General features: G+C 40.4%; 1 protein-coding gene across 1 annotated transcript in view; it reads right to left on the bottom strand.

Moving 5' to 3' along the window:
• Positions 1-11,985, bottom strand: part of CYP3A131 (cytochrome P450 family 3 subfamily A member 131) — a 62,919-nt gene extending 50,934 nt beyond the window's left edge. Inside the window, 4 exon segments of the mRNA NM_001246278.2 lie at positions 5,617-5,716; positions 7,881-7,933; positions 9,849-9,942; positions 11,823-11,985. Coding sequence (NP_001233207.1) covers positions 5,617-5,716; positions 7,881-7,933; positions 9,849-9,942; positions 11,823-11,893 — 318 coding nt within the window. The 5' untranslated portion in view covers positions 11,894-11,985.
• Between the last annotated feature and the right edge of the window lie 10,347 nt (positions 11,986-22,332).

Raw genomic sequence — 22,332 nt, 5'->3', positions numbered from 1 at the left:
TAAAAGCCATTTATGAGAAGCCCACAGCTAACATCATCCTCAACGGGGAAAAACTGAGAGCTTTTCCCCTGAGATCAGGAACACGACAGGGATGTCCACTCTCACTGCTGTTGTTTAACATAGTGTTGGAAGTTCTAGCATCAGCAATCAGACAACAAAAGGAAATCAAAGGCATCAAAATTGGCAAAGATGAAGTCAAGCTTTCACTTTTTGCAGATGACATGATATTATATATGGAAAATCCGACAGACTCCACCAAAAGTCTGCTAGAACTGATACATGAATTCAGCAAAGTTGCAGGATACAAAATCAATGTACAGAAATCAGTTGCATTCTTATACACTAACAATGAAGCAACAGAAAGACAAAGAAACTGATCCCATTCACAATTGCACCAAGAAGCATAAAATACCTAGGAATAAATCTAACCAAAGATGTAAAAGATCTGTATGCTGAAAACTATAGAAAGCTTATGAAGGTAATTGAAGAAGATTTAAAGAAATGGAAAGACATTCCCTGCTCATGGATTGGAAGAATAAATATTGTCAAAATGTCAATACTACCCAAAGTTATCTACACATTCAATGCAATCCCAATCAAAATTGCACCAGCATTCTTCTCGAAACTAGAACAAGCAATCCTAAAATTCAGATGGAACCACAAAAGGCCCCGAATAGCCAAAGTAATTTGGAAGAAGAAGACCAAAGCAGGAGGCATCACAATCCCAGACTTTAGCCTCTACTACAAAGCTGTCATCATCAAGACAGCATGGTATTGGCACAAAAACAGACACATAGACCAATGGAATAGAATAGAAACCCCAGAACTAGACCCACAAACGTATGGCCAACTCATCTTTGACAAAGCAGGAAAGAACATCCAATGGAAAAAAGACAGCCTCTTTAACAAATGGTGCTGGGAGAACTGGACAGCAACATGCAGAAGGTTGAAACTAGACCACTTTCTCACACCATTCACAAAAATAAACTCAAAATGGATAAAGGACCTAAATGTGAGACAGGAAACCATCAAAACCCCAGAGGAGAAAGCAGGAAAAGACCTCTCTGACCTCAGCCGTAGCAATCTCTTACTCGACACATCCCCAAAGGCAAGGGAATTAAAAGCAAAAATGAACTACTGGGACCTTATGAAGATAAAAAGCTTCTGCACAGCAAAGGAAACAACCAACAAAACTAGAAGGCAACCAATGGAATGGAAATAGATATTTACAAATGACATATCGGACAAAGGGCTAGTATCCAAAATCTATAAAGAGTTCACCAAACTCCACACCTGAAAAACAAATAACCCAGTGAAGAAATGGGCAGAAAACATGAATAGACACTTCTCTAAAGAAGACATCCGGATGGCCAACAGACGCATGAAAAGATGCTCAACATCGCTCCTCATCAGGGAAATACAAATCAAAACCACACTCAGATATCACCTCACGCCAGTCAGAGTGGCCAAAATGAACAAATCAGGAGACTATAGATGCTGGAGAGGATGTGGAGAAATGGGAACCCTCTTGCACTGTTGGTGGGAATGCAAATTGGTGCAGCCGCTCTGGAAAGCAGTGTGGAGGTTCCTCAAAAAATTAAAAATAGACCTACCCTATGACCCAGCAATAGCACTGCTAGGAATTTATCCAAGGGATACAGGAGTACTGATGCATAGGGGCACTTGTACCTCAATGTTTATAGCAGCACTCTCAACAATAGCCAAATTATGGAAAGAGCCTAAATGTCCATCAACTGATGAATGGATAAAGAAATTGTCGTTTATATACACAATGGAATACTACGTGGCAATGAGAAAGAATGAAATATGGCCTTTTGTAGCAACGTGTATGGAACTGGAGAGTGTGATGCTAAGTGAAATAAGCCATACAGAGAAAGACAGATACCATATGGTTTCACTCTTATGTGGATCCTAAGAAACTTAACAGAAACCCATGGGGGAAGGGAAGAAAAAAAAAAAAAAGGTTAGAGTGGGAGAGAGCCAAAACATAAGAGACTGTTAAAAACGGAGAACAAACTGAGGGTTGATGGGGGGTGGGAGGGAGGGGAGGGTGGGTGATGGGTATAGAGGAGGGCACCTTTTGGGATGAGCACTGGGTGTTGTATGGAAACCAATTTGACAATAAATTTCATATATTAAAAAAAAAGATTAAAAAAATTAATTAAAAAAAAAAAAGACATGAAGCGTAAAAGTCCCCTATAAGATTGAATCCAAAATAGACTTCACCAAGGCACATTATAATAAAACTGTCAAAAATTAAAAACTAGAAAAATCTTGAAAGCATCAGGAGAAACAGAGCTCATCACATACAAGGGGACATCCATGAGGCTATCAGCTGATTCCTCAGCAGAAATCTTGAGAGCCAGAAGTTAGTGTGTGATTTATTCAAAGTGTTGAAAAAAAAATACCAACCAAGAATACTTACCCAGAAAAGAAGACCTTCTGAAGAGAGAGAATTTGGGGTGCCTGGGTGGATCTGTTGGTTAAGTGTCTTGATTTTGGCTCAGGTCACAATCTCACGATTAGTGTGATCAAGCCTAGCATCAGGTTTTGGACTATTAGCATGGAGCCTGCTTCAGATTCTCTCTCTACCCCTCTCTGCCCCTCTCCTGCTTACTCTCTCTCTCAAAATAAATTAAAATAAACTTAAAAAAAAGAAATGAGAGATAAGGATATTTCCAGAGCATCAAAAGTGGAAAGAATTCATCACCACTAAATCTGCATTATAAGAAAGACTAAAGGGAGTTCTTCAAGTTGAAAAAAAAGGACACTTACTAGTAACATGAAATCACATGAAAGTTTAAAACCTCACTGGTAAATGTAAATATATAGTTAAATTCAGAACACAGTGATATTGTACTGGTGATAGCCAAATCATTATAACTCTAGTGAAAGGTTAAGAGACAAATAATTAAAATAATAATTTGTTAATTTGTTAAATACACAATATAAAAATATGTAAATTGTTACATCAAAAACATAAAATTGGTGGTGGAGGAGTAAAAACATTGAGTTTTTAATGTGAACAAAGTTAAGTTCATATTAGCTTAAAATAGACTGCTGTATCTATAAGATGTTTTATGTAGACCTCCTAGAGTAGATGTTTTTTGTAAGCAAAAACCTAGAGTAGACACAGAAAAGATAAAGAGGAAAAATAGAGGCATACCACTATTAAAAAAAAAAGCAACATAAAATCATAAAGGAAGACAGGAGAAAGGAACAATGATCTATGAAACATCTGGACTGCTGAAATGACAACAGTAAGTCCTAACCTATCAATAATTACTTTAAGTTAAAAAAAATTACTTTAAGTGTAAATGGACAGATGAATGGATAAAGAAAATGGAATATTACTTAGCCTTAAAAAGGAAGGAAATCCTGCCATTTCCAATAGGATGGATGAATCTGGACAGCATGGGCAAGATACTAAGGGAACAAAACTAGACACAGAAGGACAGGTATCTCATGATCCCACTTATAAGTGGAATCTAGAAAAATAAAGTCAAGCTCAGTATAGTGGGTAGGTGATAATTATCAGAGGCTGGGTCAGAGGGCAAGGGACAGATACTAATCAAACAATGTAAACTTTTGGTTATAAGATGACTAAGTTCTAGAGACTGAATATACTGCATGGTGATTATAATTATTAACATTGTACTGTATACCTGAAATTTGCTAAAAAAAAAAAATACATCTTCCATGTTCTTAACACACACACAAAATAACTCTGGGTGGTGATGGTTACATTAATTCACTTGTCACACTCATTTCATAATAATACGTAAATCAAAACATCACAAACATATACAGTTTCATTGTAAATATATATATATGAATTTTTAAGTGGAAAAAGACTGAATATTTCCTCCTAACATGAGGAACAAGGCAAAAATGTTCACTCTCACCACTCTTATTCAACATTGTAGTAGAAATCCTAGCTAATGCAATAAGACAAAGCAAGGAAATAAAAGGCATACAGATTGGAAAAATAAACATCAGAGTGTCCTTATTTCAAGTGACATAATTGTCAATGTAGAAAATATTGAGGAATATAAAAAAAAGAGCCCTCAAGGTACCTGGGTAGTTCAGTTGGTTAAGTGTCCAGATCTGGATTTTGGCTCAGGTCATGATCTCACAGTTCATGAACTGGAGCCCCACATTGGGCTCTGGGCTGAGATTGCAGAGCCTGCTTGGGATTCTCTCTATCTCTCCCAAAATAAATAAACTTTAGGAAAAAAAGACCACTGCATCAAATAAATGAACTAAGCTGGGTTGTAGGAAACAAAATCAACACAAAAACCAATCACATTTCTATATAATAACAAGAATATGTCAAAACCCATTAAAAACACAACAATTATAAACACTCAAAGAAGGCAAAATACTTTAGGTGCACATTTAACAAAACGTGTATGAGATCTCTATGCAGAGGACAAAATGTTGGTGAAAAGAATAAGAGAAAACCTAAATAAACACACACTGTGTTCATACATTGAGAGACATGACGAGGTAAAGATACAGATTTTCCACAAATTGATTGATAGGATTAAATCATGTCTTCCAAAGCCTTGGAAAATATTATATAAACATAGATAAGCTAGTTATAAATTTGTACTGTAAGGCAAAGGCACTGGAATAACACAATTCTAACAAAAATAAAATGGGAGGAATCACTGGACATATGTTTAGAGGTACTATATGGCTACAGTAATCAGGACAGCCTGGCACCGGTGCAGGGATAGATTCAAGGATCAAAGAACAGAACTGGGAATGAGAAACACACACACACACACACACACACACACACACACAGAGGCACCATTGAATTTGGTATTGGTACAAAAGCAATTCAGTGGAGGAAGTACAGCCTTTTCACACTGGTGCTGGAGCCATTAGACATTCAAGGGCTAAAAACAAAGATCTTTGACCTAAACTTCACACCTCACAATTAACACTAAAATTAACACAAAACAGATCACAGACTTAAATGTAAAACACAAAACTATACAAAACTATATACTTAAATGTAAAACATAAAACTAAATACTTGGAGAAAATCTTTGCGACTTAGGGCTAGGTGAAGAGTTTTCAAACTTGATGCCAAAGTCATAACCCATAAAAGGAAAAAACGAATAAACTGGCCTTATGAAAATAAAAAATAAAGTTTGCTCTGCTGAAGACCCTGATACAACAAATAGACAAGCTACACACCGTGCCTACAAAAGAATAGTAAGAGGGAGGCTTTTGGTGATGGAACAGCTCTGTAACGTGATTGTGGTGGTAGATACACTAATCTACAAGTAAGATAAATGTTCAGACAGCAACACACACACACACACACACACACACACACACACACACACAAATGGGTAAACATAAAACTGCTGGAATCTGAATAAGCTCTGTGGCTAGAACCAATGACAAATTCTGCTTTGATACTGTCCTATATAGTTAAGCAAGATACTGTCTTAGAGAAAACAGCTTGAAGGTCACATGACATGACACCTCCTGGGACAATTTCCAGTAAATCCATTATTATTTTGAAATAAAAGCTTTATAAATAACTATGTAAATTTAAAATAAATCCATGCCTACCCGCCGGTTTGTGAAGACAGAATAGCATTCTTTCACTAGTACTGTTTTGATCATGTCCGGATCTGTGATCGCCAACACTGGCTGTCGCCCATCATAAAACCTATGTCGGGAAAACAGAGCTGATTAAATTTAACGTGCCAGTTTCTGCAGTGGCAGCCACTCTTGGAAGTCCAGACTTTTAACCTGATGTTACCTAATCCATTCCACAGTCAGAAATAACATTAGAACCTTTATTAAGTCCATGTGTTTACATGGGTATTTCTGGGACTATTCTCTATAATTTTTTGTATGGTAAAACTATTTCAAATATTTTAGAAGTACTTCAAACATTTCAAATATTTTATATATATTATCAAAGAAGAAGTTAGGTTAGTAAATAACTGGGGGCAAGTAAATTATCTAAGAACGAAAAAATAATGAAGGAGAATCCACCCACTCAGTCACTGAAAATTATAATTTTGAAGATATATCAATACATGAAATGAACATGACATAATATTAGATGAAAATTGTAGACACAATGATCACAAATATGTAAGATATGTCTGCAAATGAAGAGACTTGGAATGCTCAAAAAGGGATGGCAAAATTATGAATTACTTCTTTGCTCTATTTTCTAAAATATGCTTCCTAGTTACATTTTAAAGGAAATATTATTTAAATATTAAAGAGAAATCCTTGGTAGCATTAACTCAGAAAAATTTGAAACAAAAAACAAAGAGGATAAAGAAACACAAGCAACATGTAAATTCATTTTAGATATATTTTCCTTTATTACTTATATTTATTTTTATAGGTGGGTCCCAAGTGTGAATCCCTTGGGCTCCATATAGGTGACAACCCTTAGTAGCAGGACAAGTCCACTTGTGACACATGTATCACACAAAGCTGACTCCTTATATGTGATCCTGACCTCCTGACTGTCCGTATGACCCATTAATGGGAACCAGCCACTGGCATGAGTTTTAGATTACACTTAATTACAGCATTCTCTGGCATCGTGTTTTCTACTACAAATCATTTGCATTTGTTAGAACAAAATGGAAGATATTCCATAAGTCCCCTATTCTTCCTTTGATGTCACAGAGTAACTTCAAATGCTTTGTGATCAGATATAAAAATGGAGGAGAACCACTGCACTAAATGCTCCCCATCTGCAAAAAGTATTCTAAAACTCAGAAGGTTTCAGTGTGAGTCGAGTATACTTCGTGTTGAAGCAGTGATAGTAGTTACTGAAGTGGCACTTAGGTCAGCATTCCCATCAACCTGATCATCTTTCTTGGGTGATTTCCTACATCTTTGTTTGTTAAAACAAGACAAGCGTGGACAAGGGACAGTGGTTTGGAGTTACCCTCTCTTTTCATGATCTCACAGCCCTAATACGACTTCTACTACCAGTTAAATTTGGATTCTTGCACCCACCCCACATCCTCCAAATTCTGTGTTAATGGAGGATGGAAACCAAGAATATGCATTTTTAGCAAGCCCTCCTAGGTGGTCCTTATCCATAGCCAAGCATGAGAACCATTTACTGACTCTAGCCAGAGCTGACCAGTACTGAATGTAGGAGGGACACTGAAAATAAACCAGTGGCAATCCAGAGATCTGTGTTCTCTCTATTCCTTCATGTTGCTTATGGGCCACACCAACTCAGCAGAGCCCTATGGATTCTGAGGACTTGACCAGAGAAGATAAAGAGGTACAACACTGGCTGTGAGCAGCCCAGCACCACACTATACCTCTCACACTGCTTCAGCAAACCTCTAGCCAACCTCATTGGGAGCATCCACTGCAAGCCGCCAAGGCCATACTACAAAATCCCAAGTCCATCAGCCCACCAGGGAAATACTGTGCTTTGGAAATTTCCTACATCTCTTCCAGTCTATAGAATTGGAAAAAGAAATACTTGACTATAGTTCTATCGGAAAGTCTTGGCTTAGTACTAAAACACAAAACAAAACAAACTACACACTTGCAGACAGAGTAAGAAAAGAGCTGAGCAGAAATGGTTTTCCACTCTGTTTACAAAAGCCCTTCTATCAAAAGCACATATTAATCCAAAATATAAATGATACCCTGCAGCTCTCCAGACCCGATTCATATTTGGACTTGTCCACCTTGTCACACATGCAATCCTGGGAAGGGGAGGTTTCAGGAGTTTTAATGAGAGGGCTTCATCCCAAGGGGCTCTTGACTGAGACTGTCTACACTGTGAGGGCCTCATCATAACAAGCCTATCCACTGGAAGTTTCCAGATTACTCACCCCCACATTCTTCCATACGTTCTAAAACATTTCTCATCAAATTCACAAAAACCCTGCAAGGAGAAACAAAACATATTAAAACAAACTAAATGTACTGAGCCTTACCTCTAAAGGACACAAATACAACTCAGATTGCATGAAATGTGGCTTACTACCTCTCATTGGCAGATAGAGGGAAGCTCTTATTCACAGACATCTTATGGGAAAGGAGAAAACAGCAGATATGAAATGGAGAAGTTCAAGTCTCTCTTGAGTTGTCTGCTAGTACTGTAGATACTGAACATCTTAGCCCATCTATGAAGACCCTGTAACCTCTGTCTTTCTGACATGTTTGGCTTGTGCATGGGTGTCTCTAAATGTCATAACCATCTGAATTATTACCTTCAGGGACATGTGAGGAAATGGAAGCTGAGGGAAAGTCAGCATGGCCCCTTGTTCATTGATCTCATGAGCCTTACTAGATTTCCAGAAGATTTAGGAAATTAAGACACCTGTGCCCTCTTTCAGTCTAGCAGATCTACATGAAGTCTAACACATGTTTGTTGAGTGAGAAAGTGAGAGATGAATGGAGGAATGACAAAGTGGGCTCACTTCCAGTTCTCACACAGAAAAGAGGGGACGGTGCCACCAATCCACAAAAGATGGTGCAAATTAAAACACTTGCTCTGAGTTTTCACTTATGTCACTTCAAAATCAGGAAACAACAAAACTTCCTGTCTCTATGTTTCAGCAGTAATTTTGATGTTTTAACTATGCAAAACAGGGTCCAAAATGTGGGTTCATGTACTAAGGAGTTGATTTGGGGAAAGTGGAAAGGAGATTATTGCTTTTTCAGAGAGGAAAAAGTCCAGGAAGTTCTTAACGATAACTGAGCACTGGAGGCCAGGAGAAGTGGAATCTGAGGAACAAGCCTCAGGTCTGTGGGAAAGGAACTCTGAGGCAGAGAGCAGTGTGTAATATAGACTCTGCCTACTTGTCTTCTGGACATGAGCTTCTACCTTCTGTTCAGGAGCCAGGCCTGGGATGAGGCATCAGAGCTGGATTAACCATATGGCTCCTCAACATTCAGTCTGTGTGTCTGCTAGTACATTCCATTCAGTTACTTTAAATCTTTAATAGTTTTGTCAAAACAACTCTTTTCTAGTGATTTTGTATGAGTGGTTCTACCTTTGTGTGAAAAATAAAACACCCACACCCACACCCACACCCACACAGATGCAATTCATTTGGAGGTTAAAATCTGAAGTCAATAGACAAGCAACGTCTTGCCTCAGTTAGACCCCTTCCCTGCTCAGACTCACCCATAGGGTGTCTCCTTTGAAGGCAGAGAAGTAAAACAGAAAATTCTGGTTCAACCACTCAAATCCCAAAAGCTGTCACCATTAGCAAAGGATGGGTTAGAGTCATTAAAATAACTGCAGGGGGTTGGCAATTCTTAGGAGAATTCAAGTATGTGCAAACTCCCCAAAGGTGAATCTGGAGCTGCCCATAAACTGAAGTTCCAGAGCCATCCAGGAAAACCAAAAGGCTACTCAGAGCTCATGCTATGAACAGGAAAGTCTGACTCTAGCATACAGAGCCTAATGAGCCACCACCAGGGAACCCCTTGACACTTTTCAACTAATAACAAGTACAATTATGCCTTCATGGGAACCTGCACCTGCCAAAGAACTCTTCACGATGCTCCAAGTTGGAACAGCAAGTCCTGTGCTGCATCAGCCAGAGATCTGGACTGCCAGCGCAGGGGAAACCTGAGGCTCCTAAGAACAGACAAGAGAGAGCCCTGGGGTGCACCTGGCCATATGCTGGGTGGAGACTATGACACCATTTCTGGAAAGTCTGAAACCTAAGAACTTCCTACTGAAACCTAAGAACTTCCTGCTGAGGAGTATTTTTAATATGGAACTAAGCTGGAATTTGCAACCATAAGAAGCAAAAGAGGGAGCTGGGAGCTCAAACAACACCCACCTGACGGTACCCCAGAGCAGTTCCCAAAAAAGGCAGAGGTTTTGGCCCAGGAATTCCCAGCTTCTTAAAAAGTCCATGTGTGTGGGTCCCATATCTATAAAGTTAAAGAGAAAGCCTGGTCACAGGGATGGTGGAAGAGGTGCGGGGACTGGCCCATCACTGACGCAGAACCAGAACAGGTAAGAGAGGAGGTAACATGTAGGGAAGAAATAATAACGTCAATTCCAATGGCAATTGTTACATTCATTCATCATCTCCTTTCCCTTCTCCACTGTAGACCCCAAACAGTAATAATAATGATGATGATTAGCTAAGAGCAGCTGAAAATTTAACAGTCCCAATCCTAGACTGAACACTTGAAAAATGTTTCCATACTTGAGATCTCCTGAAAAGTTCATGCTGAATTCTTCCAGGAAATTCATTCATGCCTATTTAGTAAATGACTCTTCCATGATTTTAGAGATTGTCATTCTAGGAAGGAAGAGAAAAAAATTTTTCTGCTCCAATGATGAGAGTTTGCTTAATTATATTCACTCAGTAACAGAGGGTTACTGAGAGTCTATATCAAAATGTTCTTAACAGTTTGCTCAGAGACCTTTCTTCTTTTCCTTCCTTGTAGTCCCTGTTGCTATTTGGGGTCTGGGGTCCTTTTTTGTTTTGTGTTTTTCTTTTTGAGAGAGAGAGAGAAAGCATGAGCAAGGAAGAGAGGGAGAGAAAGAGAGAGAATCTTACACTCGGTACAGAGCCCAATGCAGGACTCTATCCCATGACCATGGGATCATGACCTGAGTGCAAATCATAGTTGGACACTCAACCAGTGGGGCCACTCAGGGGCCCCTGGGGTCTGATCCTACTTGAATCTATCTTTATAGAGGCCTGGAGCAACCAGTGTTCTTATTTCTGTACAATTAAAACTGTGTCCCAGCCTCAATTGGCCTCATAGAAAAGTGGGATGCTTTCAGCTCCACGTAAGTCTCTGTTGTCAGACATCCTGGTTCTCTTGAGCTGCAGAGAAGGGGGACTGAAGTTGGAAACTAAGTCCGTTCCCAACCTGTTCCAGGATACTGGGAAACCCACCACTGAAAGGAATTCCTCTGCTAATGATTTTGATTTTCCTCCTGTACTGTAACATAGAGGGAAAAAACATATTTAATATCCAAATTTGCTTTCAGGGCTATGTCTTTGCAGCCTGCTGGCAGATTTCATATCGAGGGAGGAAGAAATCTCTATACTGATGCTAACCTTCCCAGACACTAGAAGGAAAACCTGAAATGAATAAAATTTCAAGATTTCTGCCAAGTCTCTTCAGCTCTAAAGGTACTCATTTAGGGTAAGGAGTTCTGCATATTACAAGGTCGGGGAGTGGCCAGGAGAGGGGCACAGAAAAGAGGGAAGAGTCCATTCTGAAGAGGAAGGTGAGGCACATCCAGCCACCCTGGAAGTCTGGGTGCACTTGTGTACATGATGCTTGCTGGCAGGAGGGAGGGGAGCAGGAGCCACCTGAGAGACACAGGCCCAATCCTTTTACATGTATCCTTAGCGGACACAGAGCAGGAAGGTGAATATAATGAGACAAGACCCAAGTCAGTCCTCTGCCTCCAGAATCCCCAGATCTTGAGATGGGGATGAGGACCCCGAGCACAGGGGCCTATTGATTTTAATCTGTCTCTGGTGAATTCTGCTTGATGGGTCTAGGTCCCAACAGGGGCTGAATCAGAAGATCATCGCCAAGAGCAAATAATATCTCTCAGCCCTCCTAACTACAGAAATTGGAGTTGGGGCATGGGGGTACTCCTTCCGCAGAGCTGAGGGACATCAATAATAACCCCTTATGTGTTTCTAGCTTGTTTGAAGCACCCAACACTTCAGGAACTTCCTTTTGTTAACTCTTCATCCACAGAACAGGCAAGAAAAAGGGGTAGAGGTTGCTGATTAGCAAGGTTCCAGAGGCGATGAGCCTGAACAGTTACTCACAGATAGAGGAGCACCAGGCTGGTAGCCAGGAGAAGCCAGGTTTCTGTGGAAAAGCTTGGGATCAGGTCCATGGCCACTTTCCCTCTGTGAATCTCCTCTACTCTCTTTCAGCAGTGTGCGCCAGTCTTTGCTGGCCTGTGCGTGTGGAGCTTTCCTTCCCACCAGCAGTGATTCAGTGAGGCTGGAATGTATATACTGAAGAGGGGGTGGGACTGGAGCCCCAGCTGGTACAACCTGTGCTCCAGCTGAAGGTGCCTCCCCACCCACGAGTGTTGGCAAAGCATCATGGACACTCCCAGTTTGACCTTTAAGTTCATATTCTGTGGGAAATCAATAAACAACTCAATCAGTGTTATCAATAATCTCAAAGGTTTGAGAAACTCAGGTAAAGTCACTGTTCTTAAGTCTCTAACCTGTCCTTGTCATCATGGCTGCCTGCACTCCAAAATACTTGAAATCCTTCAAACAACCTGGGTCTACTCGTGTTTACTCATGTAGTTTCCTCTGCCTAGAAATGCCCCTGTGTATCCTAGAAGGATCTTACTCCTCCTCAAATCCAGCTGCGACAGAAGCCCCTATTTTGGAGTTTTTCCTCACCAATCTCCTTGAACAGATATAACCACTTCCTTATCTGCGAAATTTCTGTCTTATGAGCCCAAGTTCTTTTCTTGTTCTCTGTCCTCTCCACCCCTCTCATTGGTCTCCACCCCTATTTGCCTTACAGATAGAAAGTTTCTCACAGGCACAGTCAAAGTAGTCATAAAAATTATGTCCTTAGTCTCCAACAAAGCGCTATATGCTCAGGGGGCATTCGGAAAGGTTGATGGAGTTGAGTTGGTAGAGGTTAAATTACTGGGCTTCCAGTATATCCTTTCTGGGAGGATCGTTGGTGACCATGCTAGATACCTAATGGGAGAAATCGATAACAGGGCATCTAGAAATTACACTGGCTCATTAACATCAATCTGACCCATGTTCTTTGTCTGCATGTCCTGAGAAACCATGGATTGATTGCGTGGCATACCTCTGGATTCTCTGAGACAATGGAGCCCTACAAAAAGGTAATTAAGAAAGAAGTGGCTCCAAGCTGGAATACCAACACAGGACAGACATGGGGAGCTGGAAGATGATCCCCAGGAAAAGTAGAAGAGAAAGTCCCAGGAATTCTGAAATATTTCTTTCCCCTTTTGGTGCCTTCACTGGGCATCATTCCAAAGGGTCATGCTATTATCTCCAGTTTGCATTCATAGATACTGAGACTCAGTGACTGCAATTAGCTTCCCAACAGTTATTGATCACAAGAATATATTGTAAATAAGCGAACATAGAGAGAGACTGAAAAGTCTTCTGCACTCTACAGTACTGATAATCAACGTTTGCCCTTCCCTGATAAGGATCACTACGGGAAATAATGAGACCCACAACAAATGGGTTATAATTCTGTTCCTAATCCATGGAGACCCATGGAAAGCACCTGCCTTCTCTGTCTTCCAGGTCACAGGACTCTGCCTCATCTCAATAGGAAAGGCAGATGCTAGTCAAGATGGTACTAAGAATATTGTTGGGTGGGATGTCCCTTTCTATGTTCCCCAGCAGAGAGGTACATAGAATATGTGCAAACAAGGAAAGATTCATGTCATCTGCTAATTCTAGATGCTTGATAAAACTTAATGCTCTTGATGCCTGATAAAGCTAATAAACACAAAGCCTTACCTAACACAAAGTTTCACCTAAACACAAAGCTTTTTTTATTTTACTTGGAAACCAGACCTCTGTGGGAACTAATACTCTTTCATCTGCCTCAAAAACCCATGCTCAGCTATGATGGGTTCAGTCATGTGTATGGTCCAGATATACTCAGTACCACATCACTATGTCAAGGCTGTGTCTTTGGGACTATTTCTGGGAATGGGGAAAACAGAAAAATACACATTCCAAGGACAGGAGAGGGTGAGTAGCCTCCAACTGCCTGGGTCCAGCTCATGGGTCATCTATCAGTTGCTCCCAATAGTTGACCTCCTAACTGGCCTGATCCTTGGCCAGCAAACTTAATACACTGTGACCAAGTTGGATTTGACCCTGGAACTCAAGGGTGGCTAATAGAGAAAAACAGAAATATCAGTTATCACATTAACAAATTAAATAAGAAAAGTCTTATCATCAAAATAGTTTTAGAAAAAGTATTTGATAATATTCAACTCCCATTTATAATATAAAAAAAGTTTTAAAGTACTAATAGGGAACTTTCTTAACATGATTAAAGTATCTCCCAAAAAACCTACAGAAAATATCACTCTTCATAGTATAAAAGCACTTCCCTCTTATACCACTTTAATGTTTTACTTTATGCCCATACAGCCTTTTCAAAAATAGTAACTGTTTTTAAATAAAGAAAATCTCATCAATTAACTTTTTGCTGCAAATGGGAAAGACATCAGTACTTGTTTTTGTCAAGAACCCAGACTGGGGATCCCATGGTTAACAGTTCAAAAATTACTGAAAAAAATTAAATATTTTTCTGCCTTGTAAAACTTCCTGAACTGACTAGCAATGGGCAGAGGGGAAAGGAGAGGACCAGAGGAGAGGGTCAATCATTTGGCCAAGATCATCTAGGTTTACAAGCTGGAGTTCTTGATCTTTCGTTAGAACACAGGCTTCTCTGATAATCAGATGAAAGTAATGACGTATCTCCCTAGAAAATAAACACTCATCAAACATTTTTGCCTGTTGTCCCAAGAAATTCCCAAAGATACATGAGTAGCTGCCAAGCCCACTGATTTTTTCCAGACACCCTGCCTCACCAAGTGCACCCTACTCTCAAGCTCCAGCCAATTTTGGTTGGTCACATGGTTATTCTCAGGGCCATGGAGACCTCTCTATCAGTCTGAATCAGTCTTCACTGTACCTAGTGCTATGACACACCATGGGGCAAAGTGTGAACAAGACTATTACAAAGGGCACTTACACAAAGGCCCTAGGTGGGGTACTCCACTGTAGTCAGACACTTCCAAAGGAAGGCATCAGGAGCTTGGGGAAGGCAGAAACAAGTGGGATGTGGGGCAGGGGCAGGAGTAGGGGGTGGGCAGGAAGGGAGTAGGTTCCCAGAGGAGGTGGCACAGGTTGTACCAGGGACAGAGGAGTATTTGGTCAGAGAAAGAAAAGAGAGGGCATTTCAGCCTGTTATAATGGCCAGCTTACCATCATTATCATTGCTGAGTATGTTTGTCATTTCTTGGTTGCAAGGTACAGTGTCTAAATCAAGCTGACTTTTATGGCTGCTAATAAGGAATTAATCACACCACAGCCCCAGGTAAGCATTCTTTGCTTTCAGGGCCAGGGCTAAGGCCTACTCTGGTCAGCACAGGGCTGGAGACTGGCCAGGACCTCTGGAAAAAGCCACTGGGCTTGGCAAGCACCACAGTGACCTTTCTTACACTTGTTAGGGTAATTTCTTGGTTTCAAAACATTTGTTGAAGTAGAAGTCATATAATGTAAAATTAGCCATTTTAAAGTGAACAATTCAGTGTTCACTTTAACTGTACTGCTTAAGGGAAAAACCACAAGCCCAAGATGGAATCATTTATGCTAGGCCAAGACACCAAACCAGGGCTTAATATGTATCTTAACTGCAATTTCAACCTCTCCAAGCAACGTTGTCTTAACCAGTCAGTCAGGAATCTTCTGGTCAGCACCAGTGAGGTAATCTGTCACATGAGCCCCTCTAGAATCTCCAGAGGAAGATGAGATAATTTACCTAATAAGACCCTGCCCTTTCCCCTAGGTTGGATGACCTTGCTGAAACAAACTTTTCTTTTGCTAATAACTTCCTTGCCCACCTCCTGCCTATAAAAATCTTCCATGTTGTACAACTCCTCAAAGAATCTCTCTACTTGCTAGATAGGATGTTGCCTGAAGATTCATGAATTGCTTAATAAAGCCAATGAGATTTTCAAATTTACTCAGTTGAATTTCATTTTTTTTAACAGTACATTCACAATGCTGTGCAACAACTACCTCTATCTAGTTCTGAAAGCATTTCTATTACTCCAAAATAAAATCCTGTGCCCATTAAGCAGATTCTCCCACTTTCTCCTTTCCTCACCCCTGGCAACCATGGATCTACATTCTGTCTTTATGGATTTTCCCACACTAAAGGTTTCATACAAATGGAGTCATGTAATATGTGGCCCCTATTAACTTAAATTTAAAGATCTAATTGGCTTTATTCAACAATTCACAAATCAGCAGCATCCCATTTAATAAACAGAAGTGTACTTCCAGGAGCTATATGAAATGGAAGGATTTTTCAGACAGAAGGATGTGGGACAGGAAGTTAAGAGTGTGTTATTTTAGGGGAGCCTGGGTGGCTCAGTCAATTGAGCTTCCAACTTTGGCTCAGGTCATGATCTCATGATTCGTGGGTTCAAGACCCACATCAGGCTCTGTACTGACAGCTCAGAGCCTGGAGCCTGCTTCGGATTCTGTGTCTCCCTCTCTCTCTGCCCCTTCCCCGCTTGTGCACTCACTCTCTCTTGCTCTCTCTCTCTCTCAAAAATAAATAAACATTAAAAAAATAGTGTATTATTTTAGGCAAAGTTACCTTCCCTTAAGGGAAGGCAGGAAGTTTTATCAGGCAGATGGCCTCACCAGTGCTGATCAGGAAATTCCAGACCGACTGGTGTAAAATTCCACTCCTGGGAGAGGCAGAAACTACAATTGGATTTGGTATTAAGTCTTGGTGGGGTTTAACATGAGTGACTCCATTGGGTCCTGTTTCTTTTGAGCACTTCTTTTACTGAAGACAATGTTTTCGAGACTCCTTCCTGCTCAGGCACGTATCAGTATTTCATCCCTTTCATGGCTGAATAATATCCTATGATATATACTGCCAACCTAAAAATAACAAGTCACAGTGAAAGGCAAACCAGGGTTTATTTGAGATAAGATAACTGCAATTTAGGGAGAGCAGATTCAGGTAGAAACCCAAACATAGTCCCACTTTAGGATGAAAGCAAGGGGGTTTTATGAGAAAAGAGAAGGGGTCAATTTTATGAGTTGAAGGGGAAAAAAAGTTTTCTAGGGGGTTTTAAAAGCTAGGCTACTTTGAGTTATATATTGACTGACTGATGGTTTTATCTTCAGAAAGTTCATAACTATCAGTCTTGCAATCCCTTTGACTTCTCAAGCAATTGCTTAAAACAACTGGCATTTTATCACAATCCAGACTTCAAGCTTTACTACAAAGCTGTAGTCATCAAGACAGTATGGTACTAGCACAAGAACAGACACTCAGATCAATGGTACAGAATAGAGAACCCAGAAATGGACCCACAAACATATGGCCAAGTCATCTCTGATAAAGCAGGAAAGAATATCCAATGGAATAAAGACAGTCTCTTCAGTAAGCGGTGCTAGGAAAACTGGAGAGCGACATGAAGAAGAATGAACCTGGACCACTTTCTTACACCATACACAATAATAAACTCAAAATGGGTGAAAGACCTAAATGTAAGACAGGATGCCATCAAAATCCTCCAGGAGAAAGCAGGCAAAAACCTCTTTGACCTTGGCCACAGCAACTTCTTACTCAACACATCTTCGGAGGCAAGGGAAACAAAAGCAAAAATGAACTACTGGGACCTCATCAAAATAAAAAGCTTCTGCACAGTGAAGGAAACAATCAGCAAAACTAAAAGCAACTGACAGAATAGGAGAAGATATTTGCAAATGACATATCAGATAAAGGGTTAGTATCCAAAATCTATAAAGAGCTTATCAAACTCAACACCCAAAAAACAAATAATCCAGTGAAGAAATGGGCAAAAGACATGAATAGACACTTCTCCAAAGAAGACATCCAGATGGCCAACCAACACATGAAAAAATGCTCCACATCACTCATCATCAGGGAAATACAAATCAAAACCACAATGAGATACCACTTTACACCTGTCAGAATGGCTAACATTAACAACTCAGGCAACAACAGATGTTGAGGAAGATGCAGAGAAAGAGGATCTCTTTTGCATTGTTGGTAGGAATGCAAGCTGGTGCAGCTACTCTGGAAAACAGTATGGGGGTTCCTCAAAAAACTAAAAATAGAACTACCCTACGACCCAGCAACTGCACTACTAGGCGTTTATCCATGGGATACAGGTGTGCTGTTTTGAAGGGACACATGCGCCCCCATGTTTATAGCAGCACTGTCAACAATAGCCAAAGTATGGAAAGAGCCCAAATGTCCATCAATGGATGAATGGATAAAGAAAATGTGGTCTATATATACAAAGGAGTATTACTTGGCAATCAAAAAGAATGAAATCTTTCCATTTGCAACTACATGAATGGAACTGGAGGGTATTATGCTAAATGAAATTAGTCAGAGAAAGACAAAAACCATATGACTTCACTCATATGAGGACTTTAAGAGACAAAACAGATGAACATAAGGGCAGGGAAACAAAAATAATATAAAAACAGGGAGGGGGACAAAACAGAAGAGACTCATAAATATGGAGAACAAACTGAGGGTTACTAGAAGGATTGTGGGGAGGGGATCAGCTAAATGGGTAAGGGGCATTAAGGAATCTACCCCTGAAATCAGTGTTGCACTATATGCTAACTAATTTGGATGTAAATCTTAAAAAAAAAAAAAAATAAAAAAAAAAAAAACCTGCCATTTTGCCTGGTCCAGAGGTTTTGGCCCAGTTCAAACTATGCTGGTTAGGCAGTTTCTCTGCAGTGCCTGCTTCAGCTCCATTTTCAAATGACTTGTCATGTCAATTTCTCACCATATATACCACAATTTGTTTACCTATTTGAAACCAGGAAACTAACAGGACCCCATGAAAAACTGCTTTTTGGCTCCTTTTCCTGCCTCTGTTCCTGCTAGGACCTAGACCCCACCTTACATACGCCTGCCTTATAGAACAGATAGTGTCCTCCTTGTAAAGGTCATGAAGTTAATGATTTCCTTGGAGTCTTCCAGCACAACAGATAATATCTAAGGAGTGACTGGGTGAGGTTATCATAAATGTTTTCCAAAACCACTGACTCACCAAGAATCCTGGCTCCAGGGTATCAGTGAGTTATGGAGGACACCCGTCTTTGTTCCTGGATTACTAAGAAGACTCCAGCACTCGGACCACCATCCTCAATAAAACCCCAGACCCCAAGCAAAGAGAAGACTCACTCTTCTTTCCTTTCTGAGTCTCTAGGCCACTCTGTCTGTAACTACACTCTCTCTATGTCTTTTATAAACTCTGCTCTCACTTCCTCTTGGCTTGAAGTTTGATTTCCATCCTGAGCAAAGCCAAGGACCCTCTTGGCTGGTCCTGTGCAGGAACCACAGAGCCAACCAGCCTGCATCACATTCATCCATTAATTTCCATTGTTTCCACCTTTTGGCTCTTGTGAATAGTGCTGCTATGAACATACAGGTAGATGTGTTTCTTTGAGAAACTTGTCAATTTTCTTAGGTTTTTAACTAGGAGTAGAATTGGTGGGTCATATAGTAGTTCTATGTTTAAGTTTCTGAAGAACTGCCAAACTGTATTTCACAGTGGCTACACCATCTTATGTTCCCACCAATGATGTATGAGGGTTCATTTTGTCCACAACCTCACCAATACTTGCTATTTTCCTTTTTTATCTTTTTATTTTTCTTAACATTTTTTTTTTTAATTTGAGAGAGAGAGAGAGAGAAAGCAAGGGAAAGGGGGAGAGGGAGAGAAAGAATCCCAAGCAGGTTCCATGCTCAGCACAGAGACCCACATGGTGCTCCATCCCACAAACCATGAGATCATGACCTGAGGTGAAACCAAGAGTTGGATGCTCAACTGACTGAGCCACCCCGGCACCCCCCTTTTTTTATTTTTATAGCTATCCTAGTGTAACAGGACCAAGAATTGTGACACTGAGGCTTTTCTTTCCAGGAAGCAAAGTTATTCCTGCTAGCACAGGTTCAGTGGGATCATACCCGAAAAACTGAGCCCTGAGCATGGTAGGGTGTAGTCTTTTACACAATTTCTATGTCTTTGTCTCCCATAAATGGTAACATACAGACATACAGCCTGATTGGGCGGTCTATGTTACATAGTCACATATGCACACATAGCCAGGTTGCCCTCCCATGTCTTGAGGTTTTCACCACATTCCTTAAGGAGGGGCTCTACCACACTAGTGTTTATCAAGTGTAAAATTTCTGGGATCTCAACTTTGTGCAACCAAAATGGTTAAGAATCTGAGAGAAAATAGCATCCAAAATATATAAAGAACTTGTAAAATGCAATGCCCCCAAAACAAATAATCCAATTAAAAATGGGCAGAACACATGAATAGACACTTTCCAAAGAAGACATACAGATGGCTAACAGACATATGAAAAGATGTTCAATATCACTCATCACCAGGGAAATACAAATCAAAACTACAATGAGATACCTCACATCTGTTAGAATGTCTAAAATTAATACAAAAAACAAAAGGTGTTGGCAAGGATGTGGAGAATGGAGAATGGGGAATGTTTTTTTAAAACAATATTTATTGATTTTGAGACCAGGGGAGGGAGCACAATCAGGGGAGGGGCAGAGAAAAAGGCAGAGGGAGAATTCCAAGCAGGCTCCACAATGTCATCACAGAGCCCAACATGGGGCTCTATCCCACAAATGTGAGATCATGACCTAAGCCGAAATCAAGAGTTGGACATTCAACCTAGTGAGCCACCCAGATGCCCTGAAAGGGGAACCCTCTCGTACGTCAGTGGGAACACAAACTGGTACAGTCACTTGGGTGTTGAGGAGGGCACCTTTTGGAGTGAGCACTGGGTGTTGTATGGAAACCAATTTGTCAATAAATTTCATATATTGGGAAAAAAAAAGAAAAACAGTATGGAGTTTCCTCATAAAGTTAAAATTAGAACTATCCTATGGTCCAGCAATTACCTAAAGAATACAAAAGTACTGGGGCACCTGGGTGCCTTGGTCAGTTGAGCATCCAACTTCAGCTCAGGTCATGATCTCGGGAATCATGAGTTAAAACCCCGTGTCAGGTTCTGTGCTGACAGCTCAGAGCCTGGAGCCTGCTTTGGTTTCTGTGTCGCCCTCTCTCTCTGCCCCTTCCCTGCTCATACTCTCTCTTTCAAAAATAAACATTAAAAAAAATTTTTTTAAGAATACAAAAATACTAACTCAAAGGGATATGTGCACCCCTATGTTTATAGCAGCATTATCTACAACAGAGAAATTATGGAAAGAACCCAAATGTCCATCAACCATCGATTGATGAATGGGTAAAGAAGAGGAGGCGGTACACACACACACACACACACACACACACACACACACACACACACAAATTGGAATATTATTTTGCCACAAAAAAGAATGAAATCTTACCATTTGCAATGAGCTAGAGAGCATTATGCTAAGTGAAATAAGTCAGTCAGAGAAAGACAAATACATGATTTCATTCATATGCGGAATTTAAGAAACTAAACGATCATAGGGGAAAAAAAGAGAGAGTCAAACCATAAAACAGACTCTTAACTATAGAAAAGAAACTGATGGTTACCAGAGGGGAGGTGAGTGCAGGGAATGGGTTAAATATGTGATGGAGATTAAAAAGGGCATTTGTCATGATATATTTAAGTGTGAATCACTAAATCGTACATCTGAAACTGATATTACACTGTATGTTAACTAACTGGAATTTAAATAAAAAAAGATTCTGAGAGAACATGCTAGAGATGGAGAGGGACAAGGAAGGATGTAATAGGGAACCTGGCCCAGGTGGGCCCTGAACTTTCTGTAGACTCCAGGGATATCCATGCTCCCTATTGTGTAAACAGTCAGCAAATAGGGATCCACAGAATTGACTGATACTCAGACCCTGTATGAGTTATTTAAACACCCTCAGCCACAGTTACCTAACTAACCTGTTAATAATTATTTCCCTTCCAAAAGGAGGACCAGACCAGGCCCAGGGCATGACCTACAGGGACTTGGGGCCTAGATCTGCAAGTCTGGTTCAAAGTGGCTTTGAACTAAGAGAACATGTGACCTTGGCCAACCAGATACCTGACCCTCACAGGTCCTCTACAAATGTTGACTCAGTATAAACTCATAAACAGTTCAACTCGTGGCTGAGAGAGGACAAGAGTTATAGAGTAACCCCAGATTGGGTAATGTATTTTCTTTGAGCAAGAGGAAGAAATGTGAGTTCAAGTTTTAATGGACAAAATAATTAGAAAGTTGGGAGTTTACTGGATATGAACAGTTTACATTATTCCTTCTTATCAATTATGTTTAAATGGCTCTTTTTACTGCCTGGTCTGTGAGGAGCCACTGAGGTCATAAATGTTTAGAGACTTCATTTCCAGGGTTCTACTAGGAGCCTGCAGTGTCTGTCCAGCTATGTAAACACAGCGCCAGGAGCAGGACCACCACAACCCACTTTTCCCCACCCCCATAGGATCTAAAGCCCTATTTGGTTGAGATCTTTCTCATCCTCT

This window comes from Felis catus, chromosome E3 (genome assembly GCF_018350175.1).
Source record: "Felis catus isolate Fca126 chromosome E3, F.catus_Fca126_mat1.0, whole genome shotgun sequence".
Classification (NCBI taxonomy): Eukaryota; Metazoa; Chordata; class Mammalia; order Carnivora; family Felidae; genus Felis; species Felis catus.
The sequence above is the reverse complement of the archived record's forward strand: the minus strand, read 5'-3'. Positions and strand labels throughout refer to the sequence as shown.